This window comes from Neolamprologus brichardi, chromosome 5 (assembly GCF_056152115.1).
Source record: "Neolamprologus brichardi isolate AB-2024 chromosome 5, ASM5615211v1, whole genome shotgun sequence".
NCBI classification, from domain to species: Eukaryota; Metazoa; Chordata; class Actinopteri; order Cichliformes; family Cichlidae; genus Neolamprologus; species Neolamprologus brichardi.
The window spans coordinates 14917352-14931097 of record NC_142108.1 but is presented as its reverse complement, the minus strand read 5'-3'; the positions used below and the strand labels follow the sequence as shown (position 1 = coordinate 14931097).

The 13746-nt window shown below is 42.3% G+C and overlaps 1 protein-coding gene across 1 annotated transcript in view; it reads left to right on the top strand.

The window, feature by feature from the left end:
* col7a1 (collagen, type VII, alpha 1) overlaps positions 1-13746 on the top strand; it is a 59833-nt gene that overhangs the window by 10851 nt on the left and 35236 nt on the right. The window contains exons 11-43 of the mRNA XM_087841200.1: positions 172-291; positions 1121-1276; positions 1507-1626; positions 1722-1871; positions 4131-4247; positions 4447-4593; positions 4687-4812; positions 4923-5069; positions 5334-5456; positions 5682-5948; positions 6059-6202; positions 6329-6460; positions 6558-6704; positions 6909-7043; positions 7145-7294; positions 7377-7513; positions 7622-7748; positions 7874-8017; positions 8467-8633; positions 9101-9127; positions 9217-9261; positions 9600-9719; positions 9798-9869; positions 9983-10018; positions 10105-10158; positions 10279-10356; positions 10573-10686; positions 12634-12660; positions 12751-12804; positions 12912-12983; positions 13055-13114; positions 13432-13467; positions 13550-13594. Coding sequence (XP_087697326.1) covers positions 172-291; positions 1121-1276; positions 1507-1626; positions 1722-1871; positions 4131-4247; positions 4447-4593; positions 4687-4812; positions 4923-5069; positions 5334-5456; positions 5682-5948; positions 6059-6202; positions 6329-6460; positions 6558-6704; positions 6909-7043; positions 7145-7294; positions 7377-7513; positions 7622-7748; positions 7874-8017; positions 8467-8633; positions 9101-9127; positions 9217-9261; positions 9600-9719; positions 9798-9869; positions 9983-10018; positions 10105-10158; positions 10279-10356; positions 10573-10686; positions 12634-12660; positions 12751-12804; positions 12912-12983; positions 13055-13114; positions 13432-13467; positions 13550-13594 — 3596 coding nt within the window. The remainder of the gene's footprint in view (positions 1-171; positions 292-1120; positions 1277-1506; positions 1627-1721; positions 1872-4130; positions 4248-4446; positions 4594-4686; positions 4813-4922; positions 5070-5333; positions 5457-5681; positions 5949-6058; positions 6203-6328; positions 6461-6557; positions 6705-6908; positions 7044-7144; positions 7295-7376; positions 7514-7621; positions 7749-7873; positions 8018-8466; positions 8634-9100; positions 9128-9216; positions 9262-9599; positions 9720-9797; positions 9870-9982; positions 10019-10104; positions 10159-10278; positions 10357-10572; positions 10687-12633; positions 12661-12750; positions 12805-12911; positions 12984-13054; positions 13115-13431; positions 13468-13549; positions 13595-13746) is intronic.

Sequence of the window (13746 nt, the reverse complement as noted above, 5' to 3'; positions counted from 1 at the left end):
TGGTTTAAGAGTGGCTAGGAATCGGAAAAAGCACTTTTATGAATGTGAGTGTCAATACATGAATTAGGTTTGTAATAAGAAAATGCTTTGAGTTCTCAGATTAAGTAGACAAGCGCTAGATAAGTATCGGTCCATTTGCAATATGAAATAGCCCATTTTCTCTTCACATAGGGTCATTGCCAGGTGTCTCCAGTCTGCGCTTGGTGGAAGCAGGTTTCTTTTCTCTCACTCTGGGCTGGAATCAACCTTCAACTCCTGTCCAGGGCTACAGAATCACCTACGGACCACAAGGTCAGGCACACACATATTTGTTCTGTTTCCTGCCTGTTTTGGTAATCCGTTCTTATCCTATAATATCAGAATAGCCCTGCCACGATGCTAACCTTGGCAGAATTATGAAAAAAAAGGAAAAGAAGTCAACACTAGTCAATAACTGTTACTTTTTATGGCATCCAGGGGCCATGCAAAAGGTGTGTAGCAGTATGGGTTCAGTGTGATCAACATTAGCTTCTGTAACATCTAACTTCCCTCAGGCACTGGCTGTCAGCTGGGATGTTTATAGCCTTATAATTACCTAAAATATCAAATACATTTTATCATCGCTGATCATGAAGCTAGGCAGACTGAGAAAACGTTTGCTTATGTCATGGACTGTGAGTAATTTTGCCTTCACATTTATAGCACCTGGGTGTGTCAGGAGGTCTGGGTGGGTGCTTAGGCTGTGATTCAGGAGAGAAAAGTGGGCCCCAAGGGCTCATATAAGCTTTTTCTCTCACCACATGCTGTGCCAGTATCAGTTCTTCTGAAGAATGCCACACTAAGCTTCCCTGTCAATCTTACACTGCCACGTCAATGGGTGCATTGTAGTGAGCATGCGCAGCATGGAGTGATGTTCCTACCTGTTCACAGTGCACCGTTTGACACTGATAATACAGTGAAACCAGGCAAAGATAGACACCTACATTCTGCACAGGCACACGGCCTTTCTCAGTATGCTCGAGACTAATCAAGCACAGGCAAGGCCCTAAAGGCAAAAACAATTTGTCTGAATGTTCGAACATAGCGCACAGTATAATTTGCGATTAGGGCATTTATTAGTTAATTGCTCTTCTCTGTGTAGGTCAGCCGGCAGCTCAGCTGTTGGAGCAGACATTGTCTGCAGGCTCCACATCTGTCACCTTGGAGTCACTTCAGCCCGACACAGAGTACGTCATCAGCCTCTACCCCTTGTTCCCACGAAACTCTGCATCCCCGTCTGTCCTCAACGCCCGCACACGTGAGTTCGTCCTCTCGCCTGCTGTTAATCCTTTTGCCGCTGCTGTATAATGTTCCTGTAATGTGAGCGACCATAGTCAGCAGGTAAAATACAATAAGTGGTACAGTTTGCCACAAATACACAGAAATGATCAATTATAGTGCCTGATCTAAGTGATATTGTCTCCTTGTGTTGACCTTCAGTATATTAACATTATCTTCACGTCTCTCTTTTTTATGTTTTTGTGCTAGTGAGCCTTGAGGTTGTGCAGCAGTTATCAGTGGAGACTGAGTCAGAGGGCAGTGTTCGTGTGCGATGGCGAGGTGTCAGCGGTGCGAGGGCGTACCGTCTGGTCTGGGGACCGTTTACAGGTCGAAGGACACATCAGACATCATTTTTTTTAACAGCATGTATTTACTGCGTCGCATATCTTTACGTCTTTGTCTTTGTTTTTTTGTTCACTTAGGTCGTGATGTAGAGACCGTGGAGGTCGGTGGTGACATCGACTTCTACACGTTGTCCGGGGTCCAGCCAGATACTGAGTACATTGTTACTATTATCCCACTGTACGAGGGAAACACAGAGGCCTCTCCAACAACGGCCAGATTCAAGATAGGTAGGCGTGCTTTCAGTGGTCTGCCACACCACCAAACTTCTCCTCTGTTCTCATCCCATCAGTGACTCACAGTTAGTTGGGGCAACAATCTACTTTCCAGTTTTCCTGTTTCTCTAGCAACTAATTGTCATAAAGAATGCTGTTTGAATTTGCTCCTGCCTTCTATCCTGTCCTGCCAAGTGCAGCAGCAGGAAGAAGATGGGGAGAAAAATAAAGCAGCGATAGAAATTCTCCTTGCGGTTTATCTCTATTTTAAAATGTCTACATGTGTTACTGTTTAGGGCTGTTTTGTTTGGGGAACATTTTGTAGCACACCTACGCCCTCGTTACACACACACACACACACACACACACACACACACAAACACACACACACACACACACACACACACACACACACACACACACCATCTGCCTCTCGTGAGCAGTTCCCATATGCTGTCTCTTCATTTGGACCAGTGTTACTTGAGTCACTGTGGGGACACAACACTGAGCAGTGGAGTGATGGGAATGGAGAACTGGAAACTTTTTTGTGGCTCAGTCCTGCAATCAGAGAACTAATATGTATATAACATGTTCTGTTAAAGCACTTTGTTGTGTGTGTAAGCTTCAAGTTACCTTTTCATTATCAAACTTTTCTTTGACCTCTGGACCTTTATCGGACACACATCGATGTAGTTGCAGCTCAGTTACAAGAAAAGACCTGTGCTCATTCACAGCATTGGAGAGAACGTGTTTGTTTGCCTCGTGGCTGCCGACCTGTGTGATGATTTCTTGTCCACTACGTTGACAGCCTCAGGGCGGAGGTGTGGTATTAAATCTGTTACTGATTTACTTAGCTGTCAATCATTACACTGCTTTCTTGACACTGTAGCTTTAATGCAATTTCACAAAAGATTCCTCAACCACGAAGATCTGTTTTGACACGAACGTGTACAATTTGCATATGCAGGCTAAGATACTGCAGCTGGCTGCTGTACAAATGATGACTTTTCAATGGTTTAAGAGTAGCATCCATGTTCATGTTCACTTTTGCTCTGTAGCCACTCAGATATCCAGTTATATCAAAAAGAATAATGTGCAACACCTTGATTATTATCTTTTGTCAGACATTTGGTTGTTGCTTTGCTGATGTGTTTGTCCTGTTGCATGGCCAAATTTAGCTGTTGGACACATGGCCTCAAATTTGACTTTTATTTTTAGAATACTTTGATTTACAGAGGCATTATGGTTGAGTCAGTGACTGCAAGGTGCCCAGGTCTTATGGTCAAAACAGACTAAAATCACCCCCCCACCTCTGTGTTTGACCGTTCGTATGAGATGTTTGTGCTAATGTGCCGTGTTTGGTTGTCACCAAATGTGGTGCACTGTACTGCTCCAGAGTTCTTGTGGCTTGTTCAGATGCAACTTTTTAGAGAGAAGAGGCTTTCTCCTGGCAATGCTTGTAAATAAATACTTGTTCTGTCTTTTTCTGATTATACTGTCATAAACTTTAATTTAACATGCTAGCTGGGGCCTGTAGAGACTGAGGGTTTTTTTTGCAGTTTCTCTGAGCATTGCACAGTCTGACCTGGGGTTGAATTTGTTAGGATGTCCTGGGAAGATTGTGAGAATCTGTTAAAACAGACCTGAACGTCTTTTTTTATGAAGGTGCTCACAATTGCTTATGACCAGTTAATCAAGTACATTTGATTCACAACAAATGCCTGGTACTTACCCTATTTACTCCTATAAAAATTGTACTTGTATCAAGTTTAAAGAAGGCAAGTTTCATGTTCGATGGAATTACTTTCAGTCTTATAATAATCTATCACGACACCATATGAAGTGTGTCTGGGAATAGATCTTTGTGTGTGGCTGTAGCTCTCGTGGTAGACTGGGTGTCCAGTAATCATGGGCATCTATTTAAGTGCAGAAGCGTCTTTCAGTCCTCCTGGCACAAGATACGAAAACAATAAGTTGCTCTTATTTAGTGTGTGTGTGCGTGTTTGCACGCATGTGTGTGCGAATTAGTGACTGTGGAGTAAAAAAGCTCCAGGAGTCCATGCATGTAGTAATTCTGCAAGAACAGAATTTGTAGTATGGCAAATGTACCTTGAAAGTGGGTTTGTCGCCCACCATTTACATTGAAATTGGTTTAGAATGTTAAGTCTGCAGCCATTCTAAACAGAAGATGCAATTACAGAACATAATAAGCCATCCCATGTACATACAAACATTTCAAAACATATTGCATAATGTATTATTTTTTCCCCTCAGAGCTTCAAGAGCAGCAGGTCCTCAGAGCAGCTATCACCAGTCCCTCCTCTATCCGCCTCACCTGGAGACTCATTCAGTCGTCTCGAGGGTATCGGCTGGAGTGGAGGGAGGAGGAAGGTTAGACATACATATACCATGAAAGCAAAATTTAAAAAAAAATAATTCTTATGATTTTTTCCCAACTTTGCCAGCTTTAGTTTTGTATTGTATTATATCCCAACTTTAAATTGAAAGAAATAAAAAGCATATACTGCACTGATATTAAATATAGAGTGAGAAAAAGTTGATCCCTGTTCACTGTTCTTTTGTGCTTCAGGAGGCCCTGTCCGGACCCTGTCCTTTCCAAGAAGCACCACCAACTCTGTGCTCACAGGCCTGAAACCAAACACAAAATATATCTTCACCTTGTACACACTGTTTGAAGGTCGTGAGGAAGCCACACCTGTCTCCACCACATCCAGAGGTCCGCCTTGAACCCTAAACTGATTTTGGATTTACTGTATGGGTCATAAACATGCTGATTGTGCCGGAATCACTTTGACCCTTGATTTTGCAGAGGAACAGCCAGTGGGAAGGGTTTCCAACCTGCGAGTGGTGGAGTATCTGGGCAGCACTGTCAGACTTGGCTGGACCGGTGTAGCCGGGGCCACACAGTACAGAGTTATCATCTTGAACACTGACTGTACGCTGAACTTAGTCATTTAAAAAGAAAAACAAATCAATATCTTCTTTTGCCAAATGAATAAAAACATGATTGGTGGTAAAATTTCTGTATGATTCATGTCATGTCAGCGCAAACAGAAGAAATAGGACTCATTCCTGGAAACAAGACGACCCTTGACCTCAGAGACCTGATAGCGGGGGTTTCGTATGGTGTCAGTGTCACGGCACTGGTGGGAGAAAACGAAGGAGACCCGGTGACTGTCACTATCAAACCAGGTGAGTTTAGGAAGCTACTGACATTCTGATTCTCCTGTGTCTTTCTTTTACCTGCCAATGTCAGCAACAACAAAAAACAAACAAAAAGATCATCACATTCACTTGCCTTTGGATGACTCAATGGCAGATGTGTTTGTTTGTTTTTTATCTTTGAAAACCTTCAACCCTGAATGGACCTCTGTGAAGTTCAGGCTTTATCCACTGTTTTTTCCTTAAAAGCACTGTGATGCTATATTTTATTAATCATTATATTAATGATTGCAGAGCAAGATGTGGGAAGGGTGACTAATCTGAGAGTAATAAATGCAAATAGTCGGAGAATTCGAATTACCTGGACAGGTGTTACCGGAGCAACGGGGTACAAGGTTACTTGGAGACAAGGCAACAGTAAGTGTTATGCATATACATATTATCCTATATATATTAATATAACAATATAAGATCTTAGGGTATATTATCTGTTGTATTATTCCATTATTTGTTTCTCACTTTATCTGAGTCTCTATAGAATTCGCACAAAATTCTAACTGTTGCTGAATTGTTTATATTTCTTTTCTGTTTTAACTTGATTAATTTTGATTTTTTTGTAACCCTATGTTCTCCCTTTTGTAGGTGCAGAACAATCCCGTACTCTGGGAGCGGAGCTCACGGCCTTCACCCTAGAAGGCCTGCAGCCAGATGAGACACTAATAATTGGTGTTGCAGCTGTTGCTGATCAGCGTGTTGGAGAGGTGGCCACGCTGGCTACTAAGACCAATCCCCAAAGTGGGTCATTTTCTGGACTTCGTGTCCTTGACATCACGCCTCAGAGAATACGCATTGCGTGGTCACTTTCCTCGAGGGCAACTGGGTATAAGATCACGTGGCGCCGTGATGATGGTTTGTAATTATTTGCATTAAAAGCAAATGCATGCATTTACATGGAACCACATACATGATTAATAAATAAAGGAATGTGTTAGTGTCAAACAATATTCTGCTCGCTGCAGGAGTCGAAACTAGTCGTAACGTTGATGCCAGTGTTTCTACCTACACTATCGATGGACTGCAGCCAGATTCGGCTTACACAGTGCAGGTTTCTACACTGACTGGATCTCGAGAAGGGACTCCTGCAGTTCTAGATGTCAAAACAGGTATCTCACTGGATCAGCCAAATACACTTTGCAGCTGTTGTTCTGGGTATCTTTTTACATAAACCTAGCTGTGAGTGTGGATTACTTGGAAAACAATGCTTAGTATTTTCCTGATCCTACTGACAGAACCAGATCAGTCCACGGTTGGGACTGTGACATCACTGCAAGTCCAGGAGGGCCGCGGAGAGGTTGTCCGAGTCACTTGGGTTGGCATGCAGGGAGCAACATCTTATCGTGTGTCTTGGAGGAGAACAGATGGTGTGTGGTTTTTTTCTTCTTTTGTCTCTTCTGATATTAAAGTGTTATAAAAGCTTGTTTCTCTTAGATCACTCACTCTTGCTGTGTTTTGCTGTAGGTGGTGAAGAGAGGAGTCAGCTGGTAGCTGGAGATGTGACAGCAGTGGATTTAGACCAGCTGGACCCTGGAGTTCAGTATGAGGTGCAGGTCATGGCTTTAGTCCAAAACAGAGAGGGAGCCCCGGTATCTGTCAGCATTACCACACGTGAGTCCTGACTTTTGGATATAATTGCAGGAAATGTGTTTTAGAGGTAATTCATAAATACTGATTGGTGCTAACATAAACCTTCAGGAATATGCAGGGTTCTGTGAAGCCTCGCTGCAAAATCTCAAATTTCACAGAAAACCGTTAAGATGTACAAAACTTACTGATAAATGGGATAAATTGACTACATCTGAATGCACACAGCTGGTGATTATACCCCGCCTTCATTGCCTACCACAACTTTACGAGTGGTAGAGGTTACCCAGGATTCTGTGCGGCTGGGCTGGAGTCCTTTACAAGGTGCCACCGGATATATTCTTCGTTGGAGAGAAGAATCAGGTAAGGCATCGCGGTATGCATGTTCACTTTTTTGTTTTGTTTCAACTTCCACATTGTTAACATTATTCATTTCATTTAATCCCACTGTTCACATTTCTCAGATAGTGGTCGAGTCTTGTCCACCACGCTGCCTGCGTCATCTAGCTCTTATGAGGTGCCCAGGCTGCGTTTGGGCCTTCAATATCGATTTAGCCTGCAACCCAACTTTGCAAGTGGACTAGGAGGGGAAAGCTCTGTAGTTGGACGCCCTGGTAAAACAAACACATGTTCTTTCACATGCTTTTGTTTAAGAATGTATCGCTTACTAACCCTGACACACACCTCTGTTTGCAGTGTGTGCGCTTGGGTCTCTGGATGTGGTGTTTCTGGTACCTGCGTCAACTGATCGTATTAATCTTGCAAGACCTTTACGTGAATTCCTCACAAATACAGCAGAGTCTCTCAGAACTACTGGAGCCCTCAACACACAGGTACTTTTTGTCAAAAAAGTCTCACAACAGATCAGGGAAATGTACAACTGTTTTTTTTTCCCAGTCCTTTTTTAGCTTTTACTTATGGGCTATTTTTTTTTGTTTCAGATCGGGGTTGTAGTATATGGTTCTAGACCCAAAATATGGTTCCTGCTCAATCGCCATGCTAGATCTGACACCCTTCTTCAAGAGATTCAGTCCATACCCTTTGATGAAAGCCCAGGGAGCAATATCGGTTGGGATTTTTGTCTTTCTCCTTATCTTTTCTGACAGTCCTTTGCTGTTCTTACTGAGTGCCATCTGAGCAGCTGCTTTGTTTTGTGCGATGACATTTGTGATATTGCCTGTCTCCCTCTGCAGGTGAGGCGGTAACATTCACCAGACAGTATCTCCTGACCCCATCGGCTGGACGGAGACTAAGGGTCCCTGGTGTTGTTGTCATCATCGCTGACAAACGTTCCAATGACGACCTGAGCCTTGCAGCCAGCAGTCTCAAAGCTACAGGTTTTCTTTCAGAGCATCACTGACATGAAGTCACAATATTAACAGAATATAATAGAATGACAGCTGCTTTAACTTGGATGGGTGTTACTGCCTGGTCCCTATGAAGGCAGCATATTTGACAGAATTGGAACAGTTTAGTTGGGACATATCTACCACAAAAGTGTGTCTAAAAATGTAGGAAGCCATGTGTTCAATCTAAAAATAAATGAAAAGCATTAATAGAATGAAACATCTGAAAGCATCTTGAACAGAGCCGGACACACTGCCCATCATGCTGAGATATGCTGAGTATTTGGCATATCAAATTGTAATAAACAATTTAATTAATTAACAATGCTTACAAAATAATTCCACAAATAGTTTGTTCAATTGCAGTACACTACAGATATTATGATCTTTTTTGCCTTGCAAACAAATACTGTTGATTTTTCTGTTTGCATGTTTGCTAGGTGTGAAAGTCCTAGCTGTTGGTGTCGACCAGGCAGACACTGTGGAGCTGTATCAGGCTGTGTCAGATGGCAACAACAACCTCTTGTATACAAGCTATCCAGCGCAGCTGAACACGCTACAATCTAATCTAGCCGACTTGCTCTGTGGTATTGCCAGGCCGCAAGAGGTGGGAAGAAACCAGAAAAAATATTTTGTTTACAATCTTGAATTAGAGTTAAGCTTGGTGTGATCTGGACTGACATGTACTTAAAAAAAGAAGAAGAAAAACAAAACTGCTAGTTTTCCAGTAACTATTTAAACATCTGTAACACTCACATTAGTGAATATGTGTCGATTATTTTAACGGTGATAAGATTCAACTGAATTAAAGTCTAAATCTCAGCTGTTTCTGTTGATGTTTTTTAGACTAGTCAAAGTACAGATGAGTGCACCATTCAGTGCCCTCGGGTAAATTATTGTGTACCGTCATGCTGTATTTTTACGTTTTGTAACCTATAACCACAAATTGACTGATGTAACCTGCTCTGATTAATTGCTTGTTAATTATGTAACTGATAAAAGCAAGAGCTTTCTTCTGTTGCCGTTCACATATAATTTCTAAATCTTTGGTGTTATTTTTTAATTTTCTTTTAGGGTGACAAGGGAGAACGTGGAGAAAAGGTATTGAAGAGCTGAAGTTGAACTTTTTTTTCTCCAGTGGTCTTGTTCTTCAGCTTTTAAGATGCTGTTTCCTTTGTTTGAACCCACAGGGTGAGAGAGGCAGAGATGGTGCAGATGGACGCAAGGGAGAGCCTGTGAGTCATGTAATTATACTGAACTTGATGATTCAGTTTGGCATTGCAGTAGTGCAGTGTTACTGCAAATGGATATTGATATGACATTTTAGCAAGCATCCAGTTATTGAGTGTAAAGTCAGTCCAGGAAGGCCACAAAGTCTGGTTCAGTCGCAAATCCAGCAAATCAATATCAGCCCACAACAGTGTTGGCTCAGCTGAACGTGTTAACTGGCAGCTCTACACAGGTTGTGCTGTTTATGTTGCTTTAGCCTGCCTATGGTTAATGCAAATCTGCATGTCGGTTTGCAGTCCACCGCCATGCTAGCTCTTTCTTGAAAATAGCAATCTTCTTACAGGGTCGTGATGGTTTGCCTGGGAGAGATGGCCCCAGAGGCCCTGAAGGTCGTCCAGGAACACCAGGCCAAAGTGTCCCAATTGACCCTTCGCTAGTGGTAAAAGGAGAAAAGGGAGAGCGAGTAAGTGTAGTTGAAATCATTCTAAACCATACAAACCAGCCAAAACAGAAGCAAACTAATCAGCCATGTTCTCTTTAGGGTTTTCCCGGTATTGATGGAAATCCAGGGTTACCAGGGCGACCAGGTGCCCCTGGAAATGCAGGTGTTCCTGTGAGTAGAGTGACTGGAACCCACAGATTGACTGTTGATGATTTTGTTAGCAGCGAGTCAATAAAATACTGTTACTTATTATTTTTTTATTTTTATTTTTTTTTACTGCACAGGGTTCACAAGGCTTACCTGGTGTCAGAGGAAACCCAGTAAGTAGCCCCAGCCGTCCTGTACCAGAGAGTTGTTGGTGACCGGGTTTGAACTGCAGTGTTTCCTTTGTTTTCTGTTGTTCTAGGGTGAACCAGGAACACCAGGACCACTGGGGCCCAAGGGTGATAAAGGTGAAAGGGTGAGCTTAAAAACTTCTTAACCTTTTTTTTTCCAATTCAGTTTGTTTTTGCCAGTTTCAAAAGGAAAAAAGGTGAAGTATTATTATTCCACTGTTTACTGCACTTTGTTGATATTTTAGGGTGAACCAGGTTCTGTGACATCTGGTGGTGGGGGTCTTCCAGGGAGGAAAGGAGAACCAGGCATTCCAGGAACAGATGTAAGAAAAACACCAGATAACCAGTTAGGATGTTTTTTATGTTGACATTCACAGCATTCTTTAACTCCCTTTAAATAGCCAGCGTAATCCTAAAACCCACAGTGGGCCAAAGTGTCATCTGTAAAATCTTATGTGTTGAAGAGAGTGTAGTTAAAATGGTTTGTATCGTCATCCATCATTCATATGTACTGAGTTGAGTTTTTGTTGTGTGGCAAGGGTATACCAGGTCGGCCAGGCAGGGACGGCACCAAAGGAGAACCTGGAGTTCCAGGGACACGAGGCCAGGATGGTCGCCCAGGAATACCAGGAACATCAGGGCTTTCTGTCAAGGTTTTTCTCCTGCATTGTTTCGCTTCTACTAAGAAAAGAAATAGATTTTCATAGTTAATTCTTTTGACATCAGATTTGTAAAGTGCCCTCACTCATGTCTCATGTTTGTATGAGCCCACATCCTTTCCTAGTGCAAAACACTGACCGCCAGGTTGACTTATGTGCAGAAGTTTTGTTCTCTGCCATATCGGTGCTAAAACGTATCTTAAACCACCCAGTCAGTTTCCCTTAGCTCTGTTACAAGTACAAGGAAACAGCAGCAGTTTTAAATGCAATGAATATTTGCTCTGTTATTATATACAAGCTTATTATATACTGGTCATTGTATACTTGGGTGGGTACAGTTTTTTCACTCAGTTCTTTCCATTATTTCCATTCCTACTGAGAAAACAGCTGTTGGATATGGTTTATGAACTCTGGAGCATTTCTCCAACAAGAAACTGTTATTGTCAGAGTCTCACACATGGTGGTAGTATTGAGCTGCCTGCATATTTCATCAGTGGAATATCAATCATTGGCTGTATATGTAAAGAAATCTTTGAGCAGTTTTTCTTTGGTTGGAGGTTTTTATCCAGGTTTCTACTTTTCAGTTTTCCACTCCATATTTAAAAAGTCTCAGGTCTTTTTTTTTTTCTTTTAATGTATTAAAAATCCAGTTTTCATATTCAATAACAGAGACTGATGCTAAATGGCCTGTATTTGTATAGCGCTTTACTAGTCCCTAAGGACCCCAAAGCGCTTTACACATTCAATCATTCACCATTCACACACACGTTCACAAACTGGTGATGGCAAGTTACGTTGTAGCCACAGCTGCCCTGGGGCGCACTGACAGAGGCGGGGCTGCCAGACACTGGCGCTTCCGGGCCCTCTGACCACCACCAGTAGGCAACAGGTGAAGTGTCTTGCCCAAGGACACAACGACCGAGACTGTCCGAGCCAGCGCTCGAACTGGCAACCTTCTGATTACAAGACGAACTGCCAACTCTTGAGCCACGATTGCCCCAGAGGCTGATGCTGTTTGATTTTGCGAAGTCTGAAGTCTGGACATGTCTATCATAGTGTTCACTGGTCACTGGCTGGGGATAAAGGGACAGATCAATCAGCTGTGGTGACCCACTAGGAAATAATGAAGAAAAATCACATCCTTTATTCTCTTTCCCAGCAAAGTTTCCAATTCTTCAGTTATTTTATAAGAATGTCCCGTTATTAACAGATCTTTGTATTATGTCAATCTGCCTTAGTTTTAAGGTACCGTAAATCCCGGACTACAAAGCGCACCTGATGAAAAGCCGCATGCTCTAATCCTAGAAAGAAAATCAATTTTGCACTTGTACAGGCCGCACCAGATAAGCCGTATGCATTTCACTTATAACATAAACATGATAACATAAATGTTATGATAACATACAAAATACATACTGCAAATGCTTTTTTTCCTCAAACAGCGCCTGTAACACGGCTACCTTTAAGTATACGTACGTATCGGTAACACACACATTACGTTGCGTATGTTTTTTTTACGGAACAGTGCACAAACAATATTACAACGTAACATAACAACCGGTAAAAATATATACCGTGTATATACTACTTATCAATTTTATTGGTCTACTGTTACCAGGCAAAATGTTTTTGGTTGCATGACAAAAAATATGCATTAGCCGCATGTCAGTATAAGCCGCAGTGTTCACAGTGTGGGAAAAAAGTAGCGGCTCATGACTGCAATAATACAATACATAAAACAGCAGAGACGTCCTTTGTTTGTTTTTTGGTTTTTTTTTTACAGATCAACCTGTGAGTTTGTGTGCATACACAGGACGCTCATCAGTCTCTTGGGAAACTTATTATAGAGTTTTTCGTCCTAGTAACAATGTTCTGAATCCTCGTTCTCCCCCAGTTGTTTTCTCAATCTGTCTTTCTCTCTCCTCCATTTTTTTTCTACAGGGAGACAAGGGAAGCCCAGGAGAGAGGGTGAGTCACACCATCACCAACTTGTCCTTTCACTGAGAAGGACCACATGAGCAGAATGATTTCTCACCTCTTATTTCTTTTTGCTGACAGGGACCTCCAGGAGTAGGCAGCGGGGTGGCGGTGAAAGGCGAGAAGGGCTCCCCTGTAAGAGCTGTCAATCGCAGACAGTGTGGTGACACATTATTTTGGAGGTTGGCTCTGTGTACAACAAGGCATATTTTGCATTTCCTAATTGCTTTTTGTATTATCAGGGTATTTCAGGACTTCAGGGACCTCGGGGTCTTCCAGGACCTGCAGGACTTGAGGGCAGAAAAGGGGAGAAGGTAGTTGCCTATTGAGTCGGTTTAAGAGTGATGCAATGTGTTTATTTCACAGGCCTGTGATTATTTTTCAGGGTGACAGTGCCGAAGGACAACCTGGACCTCCAGGCAAAAATGGGGAACCTGGGGACAGGGTAGGTCAGACACATAGGTGTTTAAAAAGCATGGCTCATAGTACAGTATGATGAAGATGTATCCATTTTATGCAGTAAATATCAGAAAGAACAGACAGGATGATGAAGGTGGCTTAGATAGATAAATACATGTGAAAAAAGTGCTTCTGTGCCTTACAGTTACAGAGTTTTGAGGAAATGCTTTCTAAATGGCCATGTTTGGGTGCTGAGAAATCCTGCTAATTAGGAAACAGTGTAATTAGAAACAGAAATAAATTCATAACCCCCTCAATGGAGCTGACAAATTTAGGTTTGAACATTTTGTTTCTGTTTTTCAGGGGCCCCGTGGGCCTCCAGGAGGAATTGGCAGCAAGGTAAGACGATGGCAGGGGAAAAAAAACTTTTGCCATTTTTCCAACGGAATAATGACTTCTATCACTCTCTCTTTCCTGATAGGGAGACAGAGGGCAACCAGGTGAGCCTGGATCACAGGGAGATAGGGTGAGTCACATGACATGAGACTGAATCTTTCTTTGTGTCACTGTTTATTCGTCTTTCTGCTATATGGATCAAGATAACTTTTCACAATATTTGGGGCGCCTTTTCTATAAGATTCAACATTTATTTAAAAAAAATCATTGTGATGATGTAAC